The sequence below is a fragment of the Phyllobates terribilis genome, unplaced genomic scaffold (genome assembly GCF_046119375.1).
Source record: "Phyllobates terribilis strain yellow unplaced genomic scaffold, ASM4611937v1 Scaffold_11__3_contigs__length_659146591, whole genome shotgun sequence".
Taxonomy (NCBI): domain Eukaryota; kingdom Metazoa; phylum Chordata; class Amphibia; order Anura; family Dendrobatidae; genus Phyllobates; species Phyllobates terribilis.
In genome coordinates, this window is record NW_027362771.1 from 123,171,853 (window position 1) to 123,197,507 (window position 25,655).

General features: G+C 43.9%; 1 protein-coding gene across 1 annotated transcript in view; it reads left to right on the forward strand.

Annotated features, from left to right (window-relative positions):
* LOC141165727 (dynein axonemal heavy chain 3-like) overlaps positions 1–25,655 on the forward strand; it is a 2,796,342-nt gene that overhangs the window by 2,307,050 nt on the left and 463,637 nt on the right. Inside the window, exon 57 of the mRNA XM_073651577.1 lies at positions 21,314–21,478. Within this exon, the coding sequence (XP_073507678.1) occupies positions 21,314–21,478 (165 nt within the window). The remainder of the gene's footprint in view (positions 1–21,313; positions 21,479–25,655) is intronic.

The window sequence follows — 25,655 nt, forward strand, 5'->3', positions numbered from 1 at the left end:
TGAGGAATCAATTTTTGACAACAGGAAGTGTAGTTAATGTTGGAAATTGGCAGATTTATTAAGGTTCACAAATTTCCAGAGTAAGGCTGTGTGCCCACGATGCGGATTTAATGTATTTCCGCTGAGAAAATGCATTAAAAATGCATGTTAAGTTGTCTGCCATGTTTCCCAATGACAATCCGCATGTGCTTTGCAATGCTGCAGAGATTTCTGCTGTAGATTATCATTGTGGAAAAATCCGCAGCCATTGACTTGCATTGAACCGCATAACATCCGCATGTATACATGTTTACATGCGGTTGTTATGTGGTTCAATGTGCGGTTGGTACCCGGGTCTGGAGAAGAGGAGACTTTCCTCCAGACCGGGGTAACATTAGTAAAAAAAGAATTAAAATGTTAAAAATAAAAAAATACATTATACTTACCTCTCCGGTGTCCTACTGTCTCCTCTCTGGTGAGTCCTGTGTCCTCGGCGTCCAGAGGTGGTGTGAAAGGACCTGCGGTAACGTCATTTAGTCATGTGACAGGTCACGTGACCGCCTACGTCAGCGGTCTTGTGACCTGTCATGGCAGGTCCTTTTAGACCACCTCTGGATGCCGAGGACACAGGATGCACCAGAAAGGGGACGGTGGGCCACCAGAAAGGTGAGTATAATGTATTTTTTTTATTTTTAACATTTTAATTATTTTTTACTATTGATGCTGCATTTACAGAATCATAACTTGGTCACTCAATATAAATCCATGCCAGTTGCATGGATTTATATTGTGTGACCAACTTGTCAAGCACTTTTCCAAGTGATGCTCAAAACGCATGCGGAAATTCATGCAAAAACGTTTAAAAAGCACTTTTCCCTGGAAGAAAAAACGCATGTAAAATCCGCATGCTTTTTTTCTGCCAAGGAGATGCAGAAATGCTCAGGAAAATTTCTGCTTCATTTCTGCATCATGGGCACATAGCCTAAAGGAAACAAAATGGCCTTTCTCTAGAATAAACAAAAAAACATACTGAACACAGTTCATGCGTCAGGTGTCAGTCCAACACACCCAGTCTCTGAAAGAGACTAACCAAACTTAGTGTCCTTTATCCCATACACAGACACCAGTGAAGCAGCTCAGCTGCTTTAATAGGCCCTTCAAATGCCAGGGTGGAGATATAGCAGCAAGCAGTCCCACCCAACACTTCTGACTGCTCCTAAAACCTGGACCCAGAAATCTGATCCCGATAAAAGCCCTCTCAGCAATCTATCATTGCTGGAACCTTTATCTCCAGGATTTACATCATCGAGGCTTTCCAACTCGAGAATACATATCTCCCATCCAGGACCCAGGACTTTACCACCTGTTCTTTTACAATTACAATAGTAAAGGAAATCCTAATGTTTTAGCATACCAAGACATTTTGGACAATGATGTGCTTCAAATTTTGTGAGAACAGTTTGTGGAAGGCCCTTTTCTGTTCCAGCCTGACTTTTTCCCACTGCACAAAGCAAGGTCAACAAAGGCATAATTTGGTGGTTTGCTGTGTAAGAACTTGACTGATCTGCCCAGAGCCCTGACCTCAACTCTATCGGATATCATGCCCTTTCGTTCAAAATTATTGTCTGACCTCATAAATTCCCTTCAGGATGAATGTGCAAAAATTCCCACATACACTCCAGTATCTTGTAGAAAGCCTTTCGAAATAAGTGAAAGCAATTGTAACTGCAAAGGGGCACTGTCTCCAGATTAATGCCTGTGGATTTAGAATGGGATGCATTAAAAGCTCATGTATGTATAATGTAAACGGGGTATTTTCAAGTTGTCTTTTGAGCAGCACACCTCTGCTGTCTCTGTACTTCCTAGTTCCTTGGCAGATGGGTGTTCCTCTTTGAGTTACAGTTTCCATGCTTAGCTTTAGCATGCTATAGCACGATAACAATCTGTCAACGTTTGTTCTTAGCCTGCAAATAAGCTATACACTAGGTGAGATAAAAGCTCTCATTGCAGGAGAAGGAAAACAGATAGGAATACCAAGTCAATTGCAAACTTGCTTATTTTCATGCTGTTTAACTAAAGCAAGTTAATAACATGCTAATATCTCTAAATGTCTAAACAGTAGATGAAGGCAAACTGTTGCCAGAAAAAGAGATCTAAATCTGAGGCTAAAACAAACTTCATTAGAAGCTACTCGAGTTTGGCACTCAAAAAGCTGAATAGATCAGTTCTTTTAAAGAGAACCTGACATCTAACTTTGTACAAGTTAGCTGATTTGTGGACAGAATGGTATAAAGCTTGAGTTTACAGTCTGCTAAAAAGATTTAGTATGACTTGCATTGTATCCATTGAAATCCCTGGAGTTTTATGTATATGAGCTCAGTTGGTGGTTCTACTCAGAGATTGACTGCTATCTCTGCATACAAAGACATATAGGGAAAGCTGTCAATTACTGAATAAGAATACCCACTGTACACATATGCATATAAACACCAGCGATTTCAATGCATAAATGCAAGTTTTATTGAAAATTTTCCCACAAGAATGTAGTTAAGTCCAAAAATATTTGGACAGTGACCGAATCTTTGCAATTTGGGCTTTGCATGCCACTATTTTTTATTTTAAAATGAAACAATGGATGTACAACTGCACTGCAGACTTTCAGGTTTAGTTAAATGGGTTGAACAAAAATATCCCGTGAAACATATAGGAATTGCAACCATTTTTCTACAAAGCCTCATTTAAGGGGCTCAAAAGTAATTGGACAAATTATATGATATATAATATGATAATTGTAATTTATCATATTATGGAGGGGTTTTCTTCACCACAAACAGAATTTTGCAATCATTCACCACTGTTGTCTTCCATGGATGTCCAGGCCTTTCTTGAGATCCCAAGCTCACCAGTGCACCTTTTTTTTTGCACAATGTACCAAACTGTTTATTTGGCCACTCCTAACATTTCTGCTATCTCTCTGATGGATTTCTTATTTTTTTCAGTCTAATGATGATTTGTTTCTCTTTTATTGAGAGCTTCCTTGAACACATGTTGTGGTTTCACAGCACCAGCTTTCAAATGCACACCTGGAATCAGCTCCAGACCTTTTACATGCTTAATTGCTGATGGATTAAAGAGGGAAAAGTCCACCAGCCCATTAAAGAACTTTTGAGATAATTGTCCAATTACTTTTGGTCTCTTGAAAAAGAGGCAGCTACATATTAAAAGAGCTGTAATTTCAAAACCTAACTGTATATTAATCTGATTAGCTCCTCCTGCTCTATAACATGCTGCAGATCAGCTGTAATTTTACACATGACATGTTCCCTCTAATCTAATATAGTAAACTGAATGTGTGTGTGTATGTATGTATGTATGTATATATGTGTGTATGTCCGGGATCGCAGCTACAGCCACAAAATTTTGCACAGTCACACGTCTGGACCCCGAGAGTGTCATAGGCTATGTTGTGAGGCAAAATTTTAACCCCGCGCGTTCCCATTCACCAAACAATTTTGCTCCTGTCTACACAAAGGGGAAAAAGTGAAAGGAAAAGTGTTGGAGGCAAATTGACAGCTGCCACATGTGAACAAGGGAGAATTAAAGAATGAGAGCGATGGCGCCAAAGAGTATATACCGTACAGTTGCTAAGGTGGGGCCCCGACATGGGATACTCATACTCACCACACACGGGGATATGAACACACACACAAAATGCGCCACACACTACCAAGTGATTGAACACATATACCACCCTCAGCACACACAAAACTCATCTCACAAAGATTTATCAGGCTGCCAATAGCAACCAATCACAGCACAGCTTCTATTTTGCTACAGTTAATTAATCTGAGCTGTGATTGGTTAATATAGGCAACAAAGGACATTCTCAGTATAACAAAGCTTGTGTAAGGTAATAAGATGTCAGTTAGGGTGTGTTGGTGGAAAGGCTGATGCTTCTATGTGAGAGGATACAGAAACTGCCAGTTACAGACTATTTTTACCACAATAATGCCTTATAAGAAAAGGAATTTCATGGCACGAATGTCAGCTGATGCAAAAAGAAAAGCTGCATTACGGGCCAATGAAAATGTGAAGACCGAGAAACAAGGCTGACACACATGAGAACAGCAGCTGCTTCCTCAAGAGCCAATGAACTTTCTGAGCAGAGGGAAGCGAGGCTTGCAGACAAGAGAACAAGAGCTGCTTCCTCAAGGGCCAATGAACTTTCTGAGGAGAGGGAAGCGAGGCTTGCAGACATGAAAACAAGAACTGCTTCCTCAAGGGCCAATGAACTTTCTGAAGAAAGGGAATCGAGGCTTGCAGACATGAAAACAAGAGCTGCTTCCTCAAGAGCCAATGAACTTTCTGAGGAGAGGGAAGCGAGGCTTGCAGATAAGAGAAGAAGAGTTGCTTCCTCAAGGGCCAATGAGTCTTCTCAGCAGAGACTAGGCCAACTTGCCACTAAGAGAATTGCTATTTCTTCCACCAGGGCACAGGAAATGGTTGGAGATTTGAAACATGCTGCCTTTTGTTACCAGTCAGACATAAACTATCAGGATAATCCTAAAGTTCCGATAGGAAAAATGGATGTACAGCAGTGCCCTGAAATGGAAAGATGAACCACCAGGTTTATGCTGTGCAAATGGCAAGATAAAACTTCCACCTCTCCTGTCACCACTAGATCCCCTAAAGTCTCTGATGACAAGTACCAGTACAATATCAAAGCATTTCTTGGACAACATTAGGAAGTACAACTCCTGCTTCCAAATGAAATCATTTGGTGCAACAAAAGAAATGTTTACAACAGGATTTATGCCGACATTTAAAGTTCAAGGACAGGTTTGCCACTCAATTGGCTCACTGCTTCCATTACAAATAGAAGAACCTCAATTTCTTCAACTCTTCTTTGTGGGAAATGCAGAAGCAGAGGCTCAGCGGAGATGCTCTTTAATTCCTAACACTCGCCTTGATATTGTCACTATTTTGCAGCAGTTCCTTCACTCCAACAATCTATATGTTCAACTTTTCAAGACTGCACTTGAATGCTTGCCAAATGACGATTACAAGGTTGTCATTCGAGCTGACATAACACCACAAGGTGAACATCAGCAACGTTTCAATGCTCCCACATTTGATGAAGTAGACATCTTGATTGTAGGTAATGATTTTCAAAGCCGTGAAATTGTGCTTCAGAAAAGGAACAATAGTTTGCAACGAGTAGCAGAAACTCACAGGTCCTATGATGCTCTGCAATATCCAATCATCTTTTGGCAGGGACAGGATGGCTATCACTTTGGAATACCTCAGACAGATCCTACAACAGGCAACCCTTCAGGAAAAAAAGTGTCTGCCATGGACTTCTATGCATATAGGATCATGACAAGATTTGCAGAGGAAAATCACATCTTGAAATGCAAACACCTCTTCAACAATTTATTGTTGACATGTATGCAAAGATTGAGAGTGAACGTCTTTTATATATCCGACTAAATCAAAAGAAGCTCAGGGCAGAGGAATATATTCACCTTAGAGATGCTGTTGCAAATGATGCTGATCCAAAAGAGCTGGGGAAAATGGTTATTCTTCCATCAACTGTCACTGGAAGCCGACGACACATGCATGAATACACACAGGATGCAATGACTTATGTGAGAAAGTATGGCCGTCCAGATCTTTTCATCACCTTTACTTGCAATCCTGCCTGGGAGGAAATTGGAGGGCACCTGTTGCCGGGTCAAAAAACAGTTTATCTCCATGACCTTATTGCTCGGGTTTTCAAACAGAAACTTTCAAAAATGACTAATCTCATCACAAAATCACATATTTATGGTGAGACACAGTGCTGGGTATATTCAGTTGAATGGCAAAAAAGAGGCCTTCCTCATGCCCACATCTTGATTTGGCTGAAGCAAAAAATACAGCCTACCGAAATTGACAATATCATCAGGGCTGAATTGCCAGACCCTCAGATTGACCCATTGCTGTTTGACACCATCACAAAAAACATGATCCATGGTCCGTGTGGGAGTCTGAACAAAAATTCTCCCTGTATTGATGGCAGGTGTTCAAAGCGTTACCCACGATTCCTGGTACAAGAAACCCAAACAGGGCAAGATGGATATCCAGTCTACCGAAGAAGAAAGCCAGGGGATGGTGGGTTTCATAGCAAAGCTCAAAATGCGTGTTGGATTATCACTCCAAGAGATAGAAATTGACAACAGGTGGGTAGTGCCTTACAACCCTTTGCTCTCAAAAATCTTCCAGGCCCACATAAATGTTGACTCTTGCCACTCTGTGAAATCAATCAGGCATATCTGCAAATATGTCCACAAAGGAAGTGATCAAGCAGTTTTTGAACTCCAGAAAAATGGACCTATTATTGATGAAGTGGAGGCATTCCAGATGGGCAGGTACATAAGCAGCAATGAAGCTGTTTGGAGAATACTAGGATTCTCCATTCATTAGTGCTACCCACCAGTTGTGCATCTGAGTGTGTACTTGGAAAATGGACAGAGAATTTACTTTAACCCAGCAAACTTGCAGCAGCAGCTCCTAACACCACCTAAGACCACCCTCTTGGAATTTTTTGAGCTGTGTCAACAAGACCCTTTTGCAAAAACAATTCTCTACTGTGATTTATCAAAGTACTACACTTGGAATGCCTCCAGAAAAAACACTGGAACGGAGGAAACGGGGGCTTGATATTGAAGGCTATCGAGTGGTGAAAGCAACTGATACTCTTGGTCGCGTCTACACTGTTCATCCGTCAAATGCAGAGTGCTTCTACCTGCGCATGTTACTTCATGTTGTCAAAGGCCCTACATCATTTTCTGACCTGAAGACCGTCGGAGGCCATGTGTGTGAAACATTCAGGGAAGCTTGCCAAAGAAAAGGACTTTTGGAAAATAATGGACACTGGGATATGACCCTCAGTGAAGCAGCAGCCACACAAACCCCAAAGCGACTAAGACACCTCTTTGCTCTTATTCTAACAACCTGTAGCATTTCAAATCCTCTTGAGATTTAGACAAAGTAGAAAACTGATCTCAGTGAGGACATCTGTCGTGCCCCTGAAGGTTCAGTCGCCACAGAGGTACTGCACCTCACCCAGAGGTGTGGCATCTCCTTCTCTCAGGTAAGGATGGAGTACTGCCTGGGACCCCAACACCCGCATTCAACACTACACTACTCCAGGCCGGCTGGAAGGGCATTATACACTTCTTTTGCTGCCCTGTCCCTGGCTGGAGTAGGAGGAACCAAAGAGAGGGGGAACCATGTAGTGGGTGTGGGTGGAGGATGTAGAACAGGGGAGCACTTAGAGAATAGATATATAAAGAGAAGCCATCTTAGTTAGTCAGTGCAGTAAGTAGGTGCCGTGCTGTGCAGTGAAGTGAGCAGAGTCTCTTCAGGAGCTCTGCTCCAGAGTGGGGCCTAGAAAGATGGAGGCCCAGGAGTGCAAGGGGAGTAAGAGAGGAAGGCTCCGGTAACAGAAGGGATCCCAGGGGGTACGGTGAGTGCAGGACGGCACCCGTACACCCGAATCTGCCAGGCATCAGAGGGATCAGGCCGCAGGAAGGGAACCGGTCCCTGGACCAGCCGTGTTACTCCAGGTTTCAGCTGGAAAAACCGGAGGCTTCTGCACTTCCTTGGTGCAGTTGCCACAGCCTCACCCTAATCGCCGTGAAGGGCATCAAGTAGGTCCGGGAACTCCAGGTTGCCCAGAGGGACTTCAGAGCACCCGATCGGGACTGTGTGTGGGGAGCGCAGGGCAGGAGGGAGGAGACCCAGCGCGGGAAGTCGGCCGCGGAAGGACCATAAAGAAAGCGGGTCCCGTTAAGTGCTTCTGATACACCTGAAGGAGTGCTGAACCCCCTACCTGGCAAACGCAGCGTGACGTGGGAGTCTGACACCTGGACAGTGCACCCGAGGAACCTGAAAACAACTGTGAGTAAACTTGGATGACTGCACTCCACTGTCTCTGTCGGTTATTTCCATCACCCCACCGCGCCTGCACTACAATGTCCAGCATCACCATCTGCACCTACACTGCCCCGGGGGCCCACTCCACCTGTGGGGAGCAGAAACATCCCGGCTGCCATTCCATCACCCCTGGAGGTCTGCAGCTGCGCCGGTAACTATTACCGGAAACCACAGGTGGCATCACGAGACAAACCAAAAACACTAAAGCCCCTTTTTTAAAGAGTGACCCAGAGGACGGGCCTGGGAGCTGACTGCCGTGATATCCTGCAAAGAAGGTAATGGTCCAGGTACCGAGTCTCCCCCCATATATTCTCCCTGGGCGAGACACCACCTCATGCAGATTAGAAGGGAAAATCCTCAGCAACTCATCAACTTCACTGAGGAAATGTTCAATGAAACTTTAATGCTCCTTGAAGATCAGTGCATAGCAATGTCAGGAAAAGCCTTACAGTTGCTTGGTTTGACTGCTCCAATAAGAAATCCTGAAATCATCCAAATGTGTAGGAAGATTTTCCTAGAAACAAACTACAATATTGATGAACTGACAGCATTTGTGTCTCAGAACGAGCCAATATTGGTACCAGATCAAAGGGACGCCTATAACTACATTTTAAGTTTCAGTGAAACCAACAAAGGTGGGATTGTCTTCCTTGATGCTCCAGGTGGAACAGAAAAGACATTTGTAATCAACTTGCTCCTGGCAAAATTTCGACAACAAAAAAAGATTGCACTTGCAGTGGCATCTTCTGGAATTGCAGCTATGCTTTTAAAAGGTGGCAGGACAGCACATTTGACATTCAAACTACCACTTAATCTGTCTCATAGGGACAGCCCCGTGTGTAATATTGCCAAGGGATTAGGACTGGCCAAATTGCTTCAAAAATGCAGCGCCATCATTTGGGATGAATGCACCATGTCACACAAAAGGACTCTGGAAGCAGTGGACAGACTGCTGCTAGACCTGCGTAGCAACAAATATATCATGGGAGGAGTAGTTGTTGTTTTGTCAGGTGACTTCCGCCAAACACTACCTGTTATTCCAAGATCAACCCCTGCAGACGAACTGAATGCCTGTCTCAAAGCATCGTACCTTTGGAGAAAAGTAAAGAAAATGTCACTGAACACAAATATGAGGGTCTGCATGACAGGCGATGTTTCTGCTGGACTGTTTTCAAGCCAGCTATTGACTATTGGAGATGGCAAGGAACCAGTAAACTCAACCACTGGACAGATCCCCTTCCCAAGCAACTTTTGTTGCATTGTGAGTTCCATTGAGGAGTTGAAAGCAAACTTTTTTCCAAACATTCAACTCCACTTCAAAAATTCTGGCTGGCTGTGTGAAAGGGCTATTCTAGCTCCCAAAAATGACAGTGTCAACAAGATCAATCTTCAAATTCTAAATCTCCTTCCAGGTGTCTGCACAACCTACAAGTCAGTGGATACAGTAATAGACCCTGCTCGAGCATTATTTTATCCAACTGAGTTCCTCAATTCCTTGGAGCCACAAGGACTTCCTCCTCACAACCTCTTTCTAAAACCTGGAGCACCTATTCTGCTATTGAGAAATTTGGATCCACCAAAGCTGTGTAATGGAACAAGACTCTTGATTAAGAATAGTGTTGAGCCACCCCCGTAGTGTTCGAGTTCGGTTCGGTTCGTCGAACACCCGTGTGTTCGCCGAACTGTTCGTCGAACTGTTCGTCGAACACCTTCGAACACCGTTAAAACCAATGGCAGGCAAACAAAAACACATAGAAACACATAGAAAACACCTTCAAAGGTGTCCAAAAGCTGACAAAATGCTCAGAAGACACAACTAACACATGGAAAAGTGACAAGTACATATAGTCATGCGAAAAGAAAAGAGGTGGAGGAGTAAAAGGAGGGGGAGACACAGATATAGGCATGTCATGCCCTTCTAAAATCCAAAAAGTGAGAAGCCGAGACGGCCAGTCCGCTCCTGCCCGTGCCACCTCCGTGTCGCCGGGTTTGTGCCAGAGCCGCGGTGAACCCTGACGGCCAGCCCCCCTCTCCCAATACTGGTGCCTGTCCGCTGGTGGGTCGAGAGAGCCCCCCTGTGGTGGAGGCAGCTCTAAGCTTTTTAATTTAAATTGTCCCTCTAATTTGAATGAATACACTTTAAATCCATTTACAAGGATCTATTGGAGGGCAAGTCTCATGCCAGCAGCCGCGTAATTCCAGCTCCAGTAGCGTCCACTAAAGCTGCTGCAGTTAAAAAGCTTTTATAAGGATCGAGCTCGGCTGTCCACCACAAGGCATCCTAGTGCCAGTCCCAGCCCCTATGCCTTGGGGTGCCTCCTGATGCTCTTCACTAAGTATCCCGTGGTCCCGAAGCATTTCCTTTGAAAAAATTAAGTGTCCAAACTACAGGTGGTGTAGCTTGCTTAACAGCCGGGATAATCCGCTGACTAGCAGACACTGCTACTAGGCACAAAGTATTTCCTGGGCTAGATGCAGTTAAAAATTTGTAAGTAGATACTCTCGTTGGATGCTGAGAAAGCATTCCATAGAGTCTCCTGGCACGCCATATATGATTCTCTTAAAAAGCTTGGGGTAGGGGTCTAGGGGACCCTTTTATAGCCAAAATCACGGCCCTGTATCACAATACGTCACCTAGGCTGAAGATAAATGGAACTGTAGCACCGAGGGCTCGGTTGCTACAGACGTATTGCACCTCACCCAGAGGTGTGATATCTCACTCTCAGATAAGGATGGAGTGTGGATCAGGACCCGACACCTGCATGCATTACACCACATTGCCGTGGGGCAGGGCGACCAATATGCCCCTGAGATGGGCACGACAGTCCCTGTCCCTGGCTGGAGTGGGGGGAGGGAACACTGAGGAAGGGGAACCCTGCAGTGCAGGAGCAGGGAGGAAGCAGTTCCTGGGTGCATTGAGAAGGGAGTATAAAAGGTGGGCACCATCTTAGTTCAGTGCAGAGAAGTCTGAGCAGAAGTGGCAGGGAGCAGGGGCTCTGCATGAGCTCTGCTCCGGAGGCGGGCCTAGTAACAGAGGCCCAGGCCTGCAAGAGGGAGAAGGAAGGAAGAGGAGCGGAGAAGGCTCCAGGAACGAGGAATGAAGGGATCCCAGGGGTGCGGACGGGCGAGTCGCCACCGCACGCCCGAATCCACCTGCGTGGAGGGGTCAGGTCAAAGGGGGAGACCGGTCCCCGAACTAGTGGAGGCAGGAAACGACCCTCAGCTAGAAACCGGAGGCTCTGACATTTTATGTGGCGCAGCCCCTTGCTCCACCCGCTAGGAAGGCACCACATAGGGTCAGGGAAACTGGCGCCAAGTTTACCAAGAGGAGGCCCGAGGCAGCCGGACAGAAGTGTTGGTAAGAAAGGCCAGACAAAGGACACACAAAGGGGGTCCTGTGAAGCGCTCCAAAGTTATCTGGGAGTTGTCTGAGCCCCTCACCTGGTGAGCACAGCACGACGTGGGCAGCCGTTACCTGCAGACATGGTCTGGATAATAAGAACTGTGAGTAAAGGCCCTGAACTGCATCACTGACTCCGTGTCGTTACTGCTGCTGCCCTGCACCATCACCCCCATCCTCCGCATACACTGCCCTGAGGCTATACTCCTCCCGTGGGGAGTTATGCTACGCTCTGCTGCACCCACAACACCAGACTTAGCGGTCTGCCCTGTAGTGGCGGTTCACTCTGACCGCAATCCACGGGTGGCGTAGTCGGACATTTAAACATCAAAACCACATAAATAGTTCCGCCACTGGTTTGACCGCCCTGAGCCACGGAACCGGATCGCCGCCACGAAGACTACAACCACCAGCATCCACCAAAAAGGGTCCGGGTCCGGCTCCGGGTGTCCCAAGGCCCAGGGGGTGCGTCAGAACATTTTCATCACCTTTCACAATCACCAATGGGACAAGGCAGGGATGTCCTCTGTCCCCTCTCTTATACATCCTAGTGACGGCGCACCTGCTCTCATCAATTCGCCATAACCCCAATATTAGGTGGATTGAGGTGGGAGGCACCGAGTACAAGTGCTCTCTATTTGCTGATGATGTCCTAGTATATATCACTCAATCACATATATCCATCCCTGCTGTTATGGCTGAAATAGATCACTTTGTTACATGGTAAAATTTTAAAATCAATGCAGCGAAGTCTGAGGCCCTCGATGTCTCCCTCCCTAAATCCATATAGGATTCCATCCAGTCCAACTTTCCCTTTGCCTGGCCCTCACAGGGTATCAAATACTTAGGAATTCCTATTCATAAAGACCTCTCCCATCTATGTTATCTTAATTTTGGGCCCTTTATTGAACAATTCCATACAGACCACGGTTGGCAAGTTAGAACTGTAAGATTCACTACGTGAACCACTGGTGTTTTGTGGAAAAGCACATGTACACCGCGTTCCAAATTATTATGCAAAAAGTGTTTAGGAGTGATAAGGGAAGAATTTGTTTGTTTGTCAGTTAAACTCATTGATGGTGATGTGTGTCAGGGCTCTTTATATCACTGTAAGCAATTGCAGACACCTGTGCTAATTAGTTTGGCAGGTGTGTCCAATGAAAGGCAAGACTACTTAAGAAGGCTCTCTCACATTATTAAGCAGCCTACATTTTCTGCCAAAATGGGAAAGAAAAAGGATTTGTCGGCTGCTGAGAAGCAACAAATTGTGGAGTGTTTAGGTCAAGGCATGACTACAATCAACATTGTGCGATGATCAGGATGAAGTGTCTTGGCAATCAAGAAGTATGTAGCTGATTCATAGTACACACGTGTGCGTGCTGATAAGGGCAAATTGAGGACTCTTTCCTACAGGCAATTACGTCAGGTTGAAAGAGCAGCGGCAAAAAAGCCTTGTCATAGCAGCAGACAAGTTTTTGAAGCTGCTTGTGCCTCCAACGTCCCCCGAACAACAAGATGCAGGGTCCTTCAGAGGTTTGCAGCTGTGCATACGCCATCCTGTCGACCTCCTCTATCCACTTCACACAAGCAGAAACGGCTCCAGTGGGCCAAACATTACATGAAGACTGATTTCAAAACTGTTTTGTTCACGGATGAGTGCCGTGCAGCGCTCGATGGTCCAGATGAATGGAGTGGAGGATGGCTGGTTGATGGACACCCCACGCAAACACGGCTACAGCGCCAACAAGGAGGAGGTGGAGTAATGTTTTGGGCTGGAATCATGGGGAGAGAGATTGTCGGCCCCTTTAGGATCCCTGAAGGCGCTAAAGATGAACTCCATAATGTATGTGGATTTTCTCAAACAGCACTTCCTGCCATGGTTCAAGAAGAAGAACCGTGTATTTCACAGCAAGATCATTTTTCTGCATGATAATGCACCATCTCATGCTGCACATAAAACATCTGCATCTCTGGCTGATATGGGCATAAAAGGGGACAAACTTATGGTGTGACCCCCATGCTCCCCTGACCTCTACCCCATTCAGAACCTTTGGAGCATCATTAAAAGGAGTGTCTATGATGGCGGGAGGCAGTTCACATCTAAGCAACAGCTCTGGGAGGGTATTCTGTCCTCATGTAAAACAATTGAAGCAGAAACCATCCAAAACCTGACAAATTCAATGGACGAGAGAGTTCAGAAGCTCCTTTCGAACAAGGGGTCCTATGTGAAAATGTAACATCACCTAGAATAAAGTTTTGAGTTGAAAACTGTTTGATTTCAGTTTCTAACAACCTGCTAATGCTTATAATTTCAAAAATGACCATTTTTTTGGTCTTTATTAAAATGAAAAGGTTGATCGAAAAGTTTGGGGGATCTAAGAGTGTGGCAACCCAGTAGTCATGATTACTTCGAATTCTGACAATATGAGGGTCATGCTGCAGGTAGTGCAGCAAGAAGGCACTTATGTGTCTTGCGCATCTCGGAGCCCCAAAATTATTTTCCGGGCTAGATGCAGCTAAAAATTATTTTTAATTTTAAATCTGGTGAAGCTTATTATAGATGGCCTAATAGGATCAGTGCTGCACACTGCTACAAAGCCCAAATTATTTTCCAGTCAAGATACAGATAAACATGATTAGTAATTTGAAAGCTTAAAACGGTTGGTAGGGTGATTTTAACCAATCATCAAGCTTTTACTCTCCCCAGGATGACACAGGGGTAGAAAAGTCGTTTCGGATCCATGATTTGTTCATCTTTATGAACGTGAGTCTGTCTACATTATCAGTGGAGAGCCGCGTGCGCTTATCTGTCAGCACACCACCAGCAGCGCTGAACACACGTTCAGACAGAACGCTGGCTGCGGGGCATGACAAGATCTCCAAGGCGTAAGTGGCTAGCTCCGGCCATTTATCCAGATTGGAAGCCCAAAAAGAGCAAGGGTCCAGTGACACAGTCGTGGCTTCAATGTTTACTTGGAGATACTCCTGTACCATCGTCTCTAGGCGTTGACTATGTGTCAGACTTCTTGTCTCCTGTGGCCTTGCAAAGGATGGGCTAAAAAAGTGGTGAAATGATTCCACAAAATTGATGTTACCAGCAGATACTGTGGTTCTGTTACGGTTTGAGTGCTGAACACTTGACGGTCCCACGGTTGGCAAGTTGGAACTGTGAGATTCACTACGTGCACCACTGGTATTTTGTGGAAAAGCACATGTAAGATTCTGCAACAGTCTCTGCTGATACTCCTGCATGCGTGCATCCCTTTCTATGGCAGGAATAATTTCTGCAAATTTACTTTTGTACCGGGGATCTAACAGTGTGGCAACCCAGTAGTCAGGATTATTTCTAATTCTCACAATTCGAGGGTCATGTTGCAGGTAGTGCAGCAAGAAGGCACTCATGTGTGTTGCGCATCCAGGAGCACCAAGTCCCTGTTGTGTTGGTGGCGAGGTAACAATCATGCTTCCTTCCTCTGTCCTCTCCCCCCAACCTCGCACAACAGAAATGTGATAAAGGTCTCCCTCATCTGATGAGTCTTCCATCAGTTCGTCCTCCACTTCTTCCTGGGCTCCTGCACCTTCCTCACTAGTTTGGCTGCTACCATGCGCCCTGGTAAAATCATCTCCCCCACCCTCACATGCCTGCCGCCCTGGTGCTGCCGACCGTCTGGACCTTGCAGATGTTAGCCCTTCCGCATACAACTCCTCCTCCTCTACTTCCTCCACCTCCTCTTGTGCCACCACCTGACTCCGAATTCTGTTTAACATGTGCTCCAGCATGTAAATCACCGGAATAGTCATGCTGATAATGGCATCGTCAGCACTAAACATCTTCGTCGCCATTTCAAAACTGTGCAGAAGGGTGCATAGGTCCCTGATCTGAGACCACTCCTCCAGCGTGATTTGCCCCACCTCTGAATCTCGTTGGCCCAGGCTATACGTCAGAACGTATTGCACCAGGGCTTGTCGGTGCTGCCACAGTCGCTGCAACATGTGCAGAGTTGAATTCCACCGGGTAGGCACATCGCATTTTAGCCGGTGAAGTGGCAGGCCCAACGACTTCTGTAGAGATGTAAGTCGCTGAGCTGCGGGATGCGAACGGCGGAAGTGAGCACACAGCGACCGTGCCCTCTGCAGAAGGCCATCTAGTCTGGGATAGTGGGGTAAAAATTGCTGGACAACCAGGTTCAACACGTGAGCCATACAAGGCACGTGTGTGACATTGCCCCGGCGAAGGGCCGCACCCAGGTTTGCAGCATTGTCGCACACGGCCTTCCCTGGTTTCAGGTCCAGTGGAGACAACCATTCATGAAATTGGTTCTCCAGAGCTGACCACAACTCCTCAGCTGTGTGACTCACATTTCCCAGACATTTCAATGTAAAAACCGCCTGATGACGTTGAGCCCTACTGCCAGCATAGTAAGGAGGTGTGCAGGATCCCTTCTGCGCAGTTAGAAAGCTTGTGGCATGACCAGACAGGCTTTGGGTGCAGGTGGAAGCCCGAAAGGAGGTTGAGGAGGCAGAAGCAGTGGAGGAAAAATGACATAAAGAGGATTGACGCACAACTCGTGGGGACGGCAAGACTTGGACAGCAGCCCCTTGTCCTGCTGTCACCATAGTTACCCAGTGCCCAGTCAGCGACATGTAACGCCCCTGTCCATACCTACTCGTCCAAGTGTCTGTGGTGAAATGCACCCTGTCACACACAGAGTTTCTCAAAGAAGCGCTGATGTTGTGTGCGACATGCTGGTGGAGCGCAGGCACACCTTTCTTTGAGAAGTAGTGCCGACTGGGCATCTGGTACTGGGGCACTGCGACGGACATAAGGTCTCGAAAATCCTCTGTGTCCACCAGGCGGAAAGGCAGCATTTCTGTAGCCAAGAGCTTGCAGATGGTGAAATTCAACCTCTTAGCTTTCTCATGGCTAGGAGGAAATGGTCTTTTACTTGTCCACATCTGAGGGACCGAGGGCTGGCTATTGTGCTTAGACGGGGTTGATAAGGGTGTCCCCGGCAAACTGCCGGTCTGTGAGGAAGATGCAGGCGGACATGTTAGGTTGCCTTGATCCAAAGGTGGTGCTATCGATGTCGGACAGCGCTCAAGACCAGCTGGTGTTACCACCTCCAAAGAAAATGATGACCTGCCAATCACGCTGGCTGTTGCGGGTAAAGAGGTGGCAGGTCTGCGCCCCAAAACAGGTGTGACTGCTGTCCCCCCAGTCACAGAGGATGAAGAGGCCGCGGATGCACAAGATATGGCAGACGGTGGTTGGCCCGGCCGGCTAGACCGCATTGTAGCACACTGAGCTTCCCACTGCAACTTATGCTTCATGTCCATGTGCCGGTTCATGCATGAAGTACTCAAACTATGTATTTTTTGGCCTCTACTTAGCTTTTGCTGACAAATGTTACAGATAACACGAGTTGGGTCATCTTTATCGATCTGAAAAAATGCCCAGGCTATGCAAGGCTTAGCACCCATGCGACCTGAAGAGCCACCACGACTTGTGGTGAGAGGCAGAGTTGTGTTTGAGGATGCAGTTGTTGACGTGCTTCCAGTACTACGTCTCTGTCCAGGAAGGCGCAACCTGACCTCGTCGTCACTAGCATCTTCCTCCACCTCCTCTGCTGACCTCATCTCTTGGCTGACTGTGGGTTGACAGTAAGTGGGATCTCCGACCTCATCATCATCACCCTGTGCGTTATCACACCCGTCGTTCTCAGAGCCAACCTGTTCCTGCCCTGACAAAAAACTAAAGTTGTCGCTCCAATCAGGTATTTGAGTCTTATCATCGTCTTCCTCATTGTCTCCACCAACAGGAGTTACAGTTTGGGAATGAGGGTCTACATTATGGTCAGAACCTTCTGCGTCTGGTCCTGGATCCGACTCATAAAGATTCTGGGCATCAGTGCAGATCATTTCCTCGTCTGGATTCACAAAAGCGCTGGAGTCGACCTCTGATTCCCAGGCTATAGTATGAGTAAACAGCTCTGCAGACTCAACCATCTGTTCTACCTCATACTCAGACGGGCAGCTGGAGATTTGGGAGCTGTGAGGAAGCAAGTGCGATTTGGGTGACACCTTTGAGGACTGGAGTATTTGTGATGTTGAAGTTGATGTGGAGGAGAGCCCACTTAAAGGAGCACTTGATATCCGTTGAAGCACCTGCTGTTTTTGTGCCTCATCTGGAATTTGTAGCGATTGGCGTGGCCGTAAGAAAGGGATCTTATCACATTGTCCGCTAAAAGAAGTAGACATTTTAGTTTGGCTGGAAGATGGTCTTTCTTCTGCACCTACCCCACGGACACAACCTTTTTTCCCCTTCCCAACACGCCTATTCCCCTTTCCACCAGCAGCAGGCCTTTTTCCACTCATTTTGGTGGTTAACTAATTCACAACTCTGGAGTTGTTTGCACAAAAAAACAATGGATGGTAACCGAGCAGAGCTGAGTGGCCAAACTGTGGTATTAGGCCAAAACTATTGGCTGGGTTAGATGCAGAAAAAAATTATTTTTAATTTGCAACCTGATGGAGGTCAGTATAGATGGACTAATAGACCAAGTCCCACACACCGCTAGAAGCCCAAATATTTTTTCAGAGCTAGATGCAGAAAATTTTTTTATTCAATTTGCAACCCGATGGAGGTCAGTATAGATGGACTAATAGACCAAGTCCCACACACTGCTAGAAGCCCAAATATTTTTTCAGAGCTAGATGCAGAAAAAAATTATTTTTAATTTGCAACCTGATGGAGGTCAGTATAGATGGACTAATAGACCAAGTCCCACACACCGCTAGAAGCCCAAATATTTTTTCAGAGCTAGATGCAGAAAAAAATTATTTTTAATTTGCAACCTGATGGAGGTCAGTATAGATGGACTAATAGACCAAGTCCCACACACCGCTAGAAGCCCAAATATTTTTTCAGAGCTAGATGCAGAAAAAAATTATATTCAATTTGCAACCTGCTGGAGGTCAGTATAGAAGGACTAATAGAACAAGTCCCACACACTGCTAGAAGCCCAAATATTTTTTCAGAGCTAAATGAAGAAAAAAATTATTTTTAATTTGCAACCTGATGGAGGTCAGTATAGATAGACTAATAGACCAAGTCCCACACACTGCTAGAAGCCCAAATATTTTTTCAGAGCTAGATGCAGAAAAAAATTAATTTTAATTTGCAACCTGATGGAGGTCAGTATAGATGGACTAATAGACCAAGTCCCACACACTGCTAGAAGCCCAAATATTTTTTCAGAGCTAGATGCAGAAAAAAATTATTTTTAATTTGCAACCTGATGGAGGTCAGTATAGATGGACTAATAGACCAAGTCCCACACACCGCTAGAAGCCCAAATATTTTTTCAGAGCTAGATGCAGAAAAAAATTATATTCAATTTGCAACCTGCTGGACGTCAGTATAGAAGGACTAATAGAACAAGTCCCACACACTGCTAGAAGCCCAAATATTTTTTCAGAGCTAAATGAAGAAAAAAATTATTTTTAATTTGCAACCTGATGGAGGTCAGTATAGATGGACTAATAGACCAAGTCCCACACACTGCTAGAAGCCCAAATATTTTTTCAGAGCTAGATGCAGAAAAAAATTATTTTTAATTTGCAACCTGATGGAGGTCAGTATAGATGGACTAATAGACCAAGTCCCACACACTGCTAGAAGCCCAAATATTTTTTCAGAGCTAGATGCAGAAAAAAATTATTTTTAATTTGCAACCTGATGGAGGTCAGTATAGATGGACTAATAGAACAAGTCCCACACGCTGCTAGAAGCCCAAATATTTTTTCAGAGATAAATGAAGAAAAAAATTATTTTTAATTTGCAACCTGATGGAGGTCAGTATAGATGGACTAATAGACCAAGTCCCACACACTGCTAGAAGCCCAAATATTTTTTCAGAGCTAGATGCAGAAAAAAATTATTTTTAATTTGCAACCTGATGGAGGTCAGTATAGATGGACTAATAGACCAAGTCCCACACACCGCTAGAAGCCCAAATATTTTTTCAGAGCTAGATGCAGAAAAAAATTATATTCAATTTGCAACCTGCTGGAGGTCAGTATAGAAGGACTAATAGAACAAGTCCCACACACTGCTAGAAGCCCAAATATTTTTTCAGAGCGAAATGAAGAAAAAAATTATTTTTAATTTGCAACCTGATGGAGGTCAGTATAGATGGACTAATAGACCAAGTCCCACACACTGCTAGAAGCCCAAATATTTTTTCAGAGCTAGATGCAGAAAAAAATTATATTCAGTTTGCAACCTGATGGAGGTCAGTATAGATGGACTAATAGAATGATGCTATGCCCAAAAGATTTTACTTCACTAGGTGCAGTAAAAAAATTGGTATTCTATACACAGGTGGTATATCTTGCAACACAGATAGGCTACTCCACTGACTAACACACTCTGCAATAGGCCAAAAAGGATTAGCTTTGCTAGATTCAGCCAAATGCTGTGAAAAAAACTTGCACAGCACTGGCACAGACCTGCCTGGCAAAAACTGATAGGAACTGATGTAACCTAGTCCTGAAAAGGACTCCAATTACAATTAGTCTTTACTCCCACAATCTATCTATTTAAGAGCACAGACCTGCCTGATAAAAGTCGTAGGAAATGCTGTAACCTAGTCCTTAAAAGGACTGCAATCACAACTATTCCCTACTCCCAAGCTATCTGTATATTTGTGCGAAAATTGGCTTGAAATTAACAAGGTATAGCGCACACAGCAACAGCGGTGCCGTCTAACACGCAGCTGCAGCAGTGAGAAAATGGTGGCGACGGGGAAAATGGCTTGGTCTTATAGGGCAAGGACATGTGACATACACTGCCAATCACACATGCCCTTGCTTGTGTGAAAAAAAGCACTTCGCTCCGTGTGTGCGCTGCTGATAGGCTGACAGATTGCACCTCCCCACTGCAAATGCGGGAAAGAGAAAAAAAAATGGAGATCTTCATTGTTCCTGCAGAGATCCATCCCCTGCCCCTCCCCCTGCCCCGCTGTACACTCAAACTGCGTATTAACATTAATTTTCATCATTACTGAGAAAAAATCCAGTTATGATTTTGGTGCACGAACAGTTATCGAACATAACCTCGAACAGCCGAATTTTTCTCAAATTGTTCGTGTTCGCCGACCGGCTCGAACACTGCCCAAACAGCTCGAATTTGAGATTGGCGAACAGTTCGAGTAGAACAACGCTCATCTCTAATTAAGAACCTGTTTCCACATGTAATTGAGGCAACCATTTTGACAGGATGTGCCACAGGAGAAGATGTTTTCATTCCAACAATTCCTCTCATTCCTTCTGATTTGCCTTTTAATTTTAAACGCCTCCAGTTTCCTGTTTGACTGACATTTGCTAAGTCCATCAACAAGGCTCAGGGACAGTCCTTGAAAGTAGTTGGAATCGATTTACACTCTCCATGCTTTTCTCATGGTCAACTTTATGTGGCCTGTTCAAGGGTTGGAACAGCCAAAAATCTGTTCGTGTTTGCACCTGAAGGAAGAACTAAGAATGTCGTTTATCAAAAGGCTCTCGAATAAGGAGTAGAAGATTATTTCACATTACTTGGCCAATTTAGTTAAATCTGTGTGGAATATCTCTGGTGTTGAAATATATGTTGTGGAATGCTTCTATTAGCTTAGTTTTTGCCTTTTAATAATTACATTTCTATCTATTTGTTTTGTGGTTTCTGTGCGGAGAATACATTTTTGTTAACACATTCTATTTTGCTAACAGCAGTTATTAACCCGGGCGAAGCCGGGTAGTACAGCTAGTATTATATAATGAAATTAGAAAATTAGAGCAACAACAATTTTATGCATTATTTTTGTTTAACATTGTGTTGCAAGTCATCTACTCTAACTTACACTTTTCTATCATTCTATCATTGAAACATTGCCATTAATACTGCTGTTTGTTTCCTAGGAATTTGATAAAGACAATATTCCATCAAAGGTTATTGCCCAGATAAGAAGAGATTTTATCAGCAATCCGGAGTTCCAGCCAGCTGTCATTAAGAATGTCTCTTCAGCCTGTGAAGGGCTTTGTAGTTGGGTCAGAGCCATTGAAGTCTATGACAAGGTTGCTAAGGTAACTACTGTGTCCTAAGATTCTTCATAGACATCAAACTTTCATCTTGTTAAATTTGTATAGGCAAAGCATGGTGTGATGAATGTTAATACAATATAAGGACAGCTCAGATCATTTCAATTTATTTATTCATACAGGCTTGGATAGTTTCGTAGTGTCATACTCCACTTTGTATTATAACTGTTTGAGAGATGTGCACAAACTTCACAATCTACGTATATTTATACAGCTCTGTATCATCCTATAGAAATATTTATTTATCTACAATATCTATCTATCTATTTAAATGAATAGGTAGATTACACTGTTATACAGTGATTTTGGTGCTAACGATGTCTGAACGGTTTTATATTAAGTTTATGGAGCTGATTATGAATATGACTTCGATTTTGCCAGATTGGCTCTAGTTTCTAAGATATTTAATAGTTAATTAATTACAGTAGAATTCTGGCTTCAAAAAGTCACTTTTATAACATTGTAAGCCTACAATTTGAAATACAAAATAATTATATGGGATATTTCATTACCTAAGATACTGTTAAAGAGTCAAAATATAGTCCAAAAGCTAATGCATTTGTTATCACGAACAAGTCGCATTGGGGGAATGCATTATTTACATGGAAGAATTATATAAAAAACTAGAACCAATTCAGCAAAAGTAATGAAATTTTTGAATTCAGCACCCTCAAGACACCCTAAATCCATTCAAAAAACCTTGGCACCTGAAAAAATATTGTTTTTAGTAGATATGTGTTATATATACAGTCATGTCCAAAAGTGTTAGCACCCTTGAAATAGTTTCGGAAAATTAATTATTTCTCCCAGAAAGTTATTGCAATTACACGTTTTGTTATACACATGTTTATTTCCTTTGTGTGTATTGGAACAACACAAAACAACACAGAGAAAAAAGGCTAATTGGACATAATTTCACACAAAACCCCCAAAATGGGCCGGACAAAATTGTTGGCACCTTTCCAAAATTGTGGGTAAACAACTTTGTTTCAAGCATGTGATGCTTGTTCAAACTCACCTGTGGCAAGTAACAGGTGTGGGCAATATGAAAATCACACCTGAAACCAAATAAAAATGGGAGAAGTTGACTCAATCTTTGCATTGTTTGTGTGTGCCACACTTTGCATGGATAACAGAAAAAGGAGAAAAGAACTGTATGAGAACCAAAATTGTTAAAAAATATCAAGAATATCAAGGTTACCAGTCCGTCTCCAGAAATCTTGATGTTCTTTTGTCGATAGTGGGCAACATATTCAAGAAGTTAACAACCCATGGCTGCTGTCTAGCTAATCTTTCTGGACGTGGACGGCAGAGAAAAATTGATGAAAGGTTGATTTGCAGGATAGTCCAGATAGTGGATAAGCAGCCCAAATCAAGTTCCAAAGAAATGCAATCTCTCTTGCAGGCTCAGGGTGCATCAGTGTCAGAGCGACTATTCGTTGACATTTGAATGAAATTAAACGCTATGGCAGGAGACCCAGAAGGAGCCCACGGCTGATACAGAGACATAAAAAAGCTAGACTGCAGTTTGCCAAAATGTACATGAGTAAGCCAAAATCCTTCTGAAAAGCCTCTTGTAGACAGATGGGACCAAGATAGAGCTTTTTCATAAAGCACATCATTCTATTGTTTACCAAAAATTGAATGAGGCCTACAAAGAAAAGAACACAGTACCTACAGTCAAATATGTTGGAGATTTAAGGATGTTTTTGGGGTTGGTTTGCTACCTCTGGCATTGGGTGCCTTGACTGTGTGCAAGGCATCATGAAATCTCAAGATTACCAAAGGATTTTGGGTCGCAATATAGTGCCCAGTGTCAGAAAGCTGGGTTTGTGTCCTAGGTCATAGGTATTCCAGCAGGACAATGACTCCAAACATACTTCAAGAAGCACCCAGATATGGATGGAAACAAAGCGCTGGAGAGTTCTGAAGTGGCCAGCAATGAGTTCAGATCTAAATCCCATTGAACTCCTGTGGAGAGATCTTAAAATTGCTGTTGGGAGATGGTATCCTTCAAATATGAGAGACCTGGAGCAGTTTGCAAAGGAAGACTGGCCCAAAGTTCCAAATGAGAGGAGTAAGAAACTTGTTGATGGTTATAGGAAGTGATTGACTGCAGTTATTTATTCCAAATGGTGTGCAACCAAATATTAGGTTGAGGGCGCCAACAATTTTGTCTGGACCATTTTGGGGGAAATTATGTCCAATTTGCCTTTTTATCATTTTTTTGTGTTTTTCCAATACACACAAGGAAAATAAACATATGTATAACAAAATATGTGCAATCGCAACAATTTTCTGGGAGAAATACTTTATTTTCGGGAACAATTTCAAGGGTGCCAAAACTTTCGGCCATGACTGTGTATGTATGTATATATATACAGTTGCGCTCAAAAGTTTACGCACCCCGGCAGAATTTTTGCTTTCTTGGCCTTGTTTCAGAGAATATGTATGATAACAAAAAATTTTTTCTCCACTCAGGGTTATTGGTTGGGTGAAGCCATTTATTGTCAAACTACTGTGTTTTCTCTTTTTAAATCTTAATGACAACCAAAAACATACAAATGACCCTGATCAAAAGTTCACATACCCCAGTTATTAATACCGTGTATGGCCCCCTCTAACATCAATGACAGCTTGAAGTCTTTTGTGGTAGTTGTGGATGAGGTTCTTTATTTTCTCAGATGGTAAAGCTGCCCATTCTTCTTGGCAAAAAGCCTCCAGTTCCTGTAAATTCCTGGGCTATCTAGCATGAACTGCGTGCTTGAGATCTCCCCAGAGTGGCTCAATGATATTGAGGTCAGGAGACTGAGATGGCTACTCCAGAACCTTCACTTTGTTCTGCTGTAGCCAATGACAGGTCGACTTGGCTTTGTGTTTTGGATCCTGGTCATGTTGGAACATCCAAGTACGTCCCATGCGCAGCTTCCGGGCTAATGAGTGCAAATTTACCTCCAGTATTTGCTGATAACGTGCTGCATTCATCTTTCCTTCAACTTTTACCAAGTTTCCTGTGTCTTTGTAGCTCGCACATCCCCAAAACATCAGTGATCCACCTCCGTGCTTTACAGTACGAATGGTGTTCCTTTCATCATAGTCCTTGTTGGCCTCTCTCCAAATATAACGTTTATGGTTGTGGCCAAAAAGTTTAATTTTGGTCTCATCACTCCAAATTACCTTGTTCCAGAAGTTTTGAGGCTTGTCTCTGTGCTGTTTGGCATGTTGTAGGCGAGATACTTTGTGGCATTTGCGCAGTAATGGCTTTCTTCTGGCGACTCGACCATGCAGCCCATTTTTCTTCAAGTCCCTCCTTATTGTGCATCTTGAAACAGCCACACTGCTAGTTTTCATAGTCCTGAATTTCAGCTGATGTTAATTGTGGGGGTTTTTTTGCATCCCGAACAATTTTCCTGGCAGTTGTGGCTGGAATTTTTGGTGGTCAACCTGACCGTGGTTTGGTTTTTACAGAGCTTCCCAGAGTTACAGAGTTTTTACTGATTTTGCATTTGTTAATCACAGTTTGAACGCTGCTGCCTGGCATTATAAATTAATTGGATATCTTTCTGTATCCCTCTCCCGTAATATACAGTTCAACTACCTTTTCCCATAGATCCGTTGACAATTCTTTTGCTTTCCCAATTACTTACAATCCAGAAACGTCAGTGGCTGGATAAAAGATGCAAGAGTCTGTCTGGATCCAAGAAACTCACTCAGCTTTTATGCACACACACTGATTACAAGCAAAGAGGTCACAGGTGAGGATGTTACAATTAGTAGCCATTGAAACCCATTTGTGTCAAATTCTGTGCATGTTATGAGGCCAAAATCACAAGGGTATGTGAACTTTTGATCAGGGTCATTTGGATGTTTTTGGTTGTCATTAAGATTCAAAAAGAGAAAACACAGTAGTTTGACAATTGGCTTCACCCAACCAAAAACCTTGAGAGGAGAAAAAGTTTTTTTGTTATCATTTATATTCTCTGAAACAAGGCCAAGAAAGCAAAAGTTCTGCCGGGGTATGTAAACTTTTGAGCACAACTGAATATATATATTGTAAGATGGCTGCTGGACATGTCCTTGACGGGAGATATGTATCGCTGAGGTTGGCAGCTTCAGTGATGTAAAACCCGGAAAGCTTGCTCCAGCACACACAGTGCTGAGA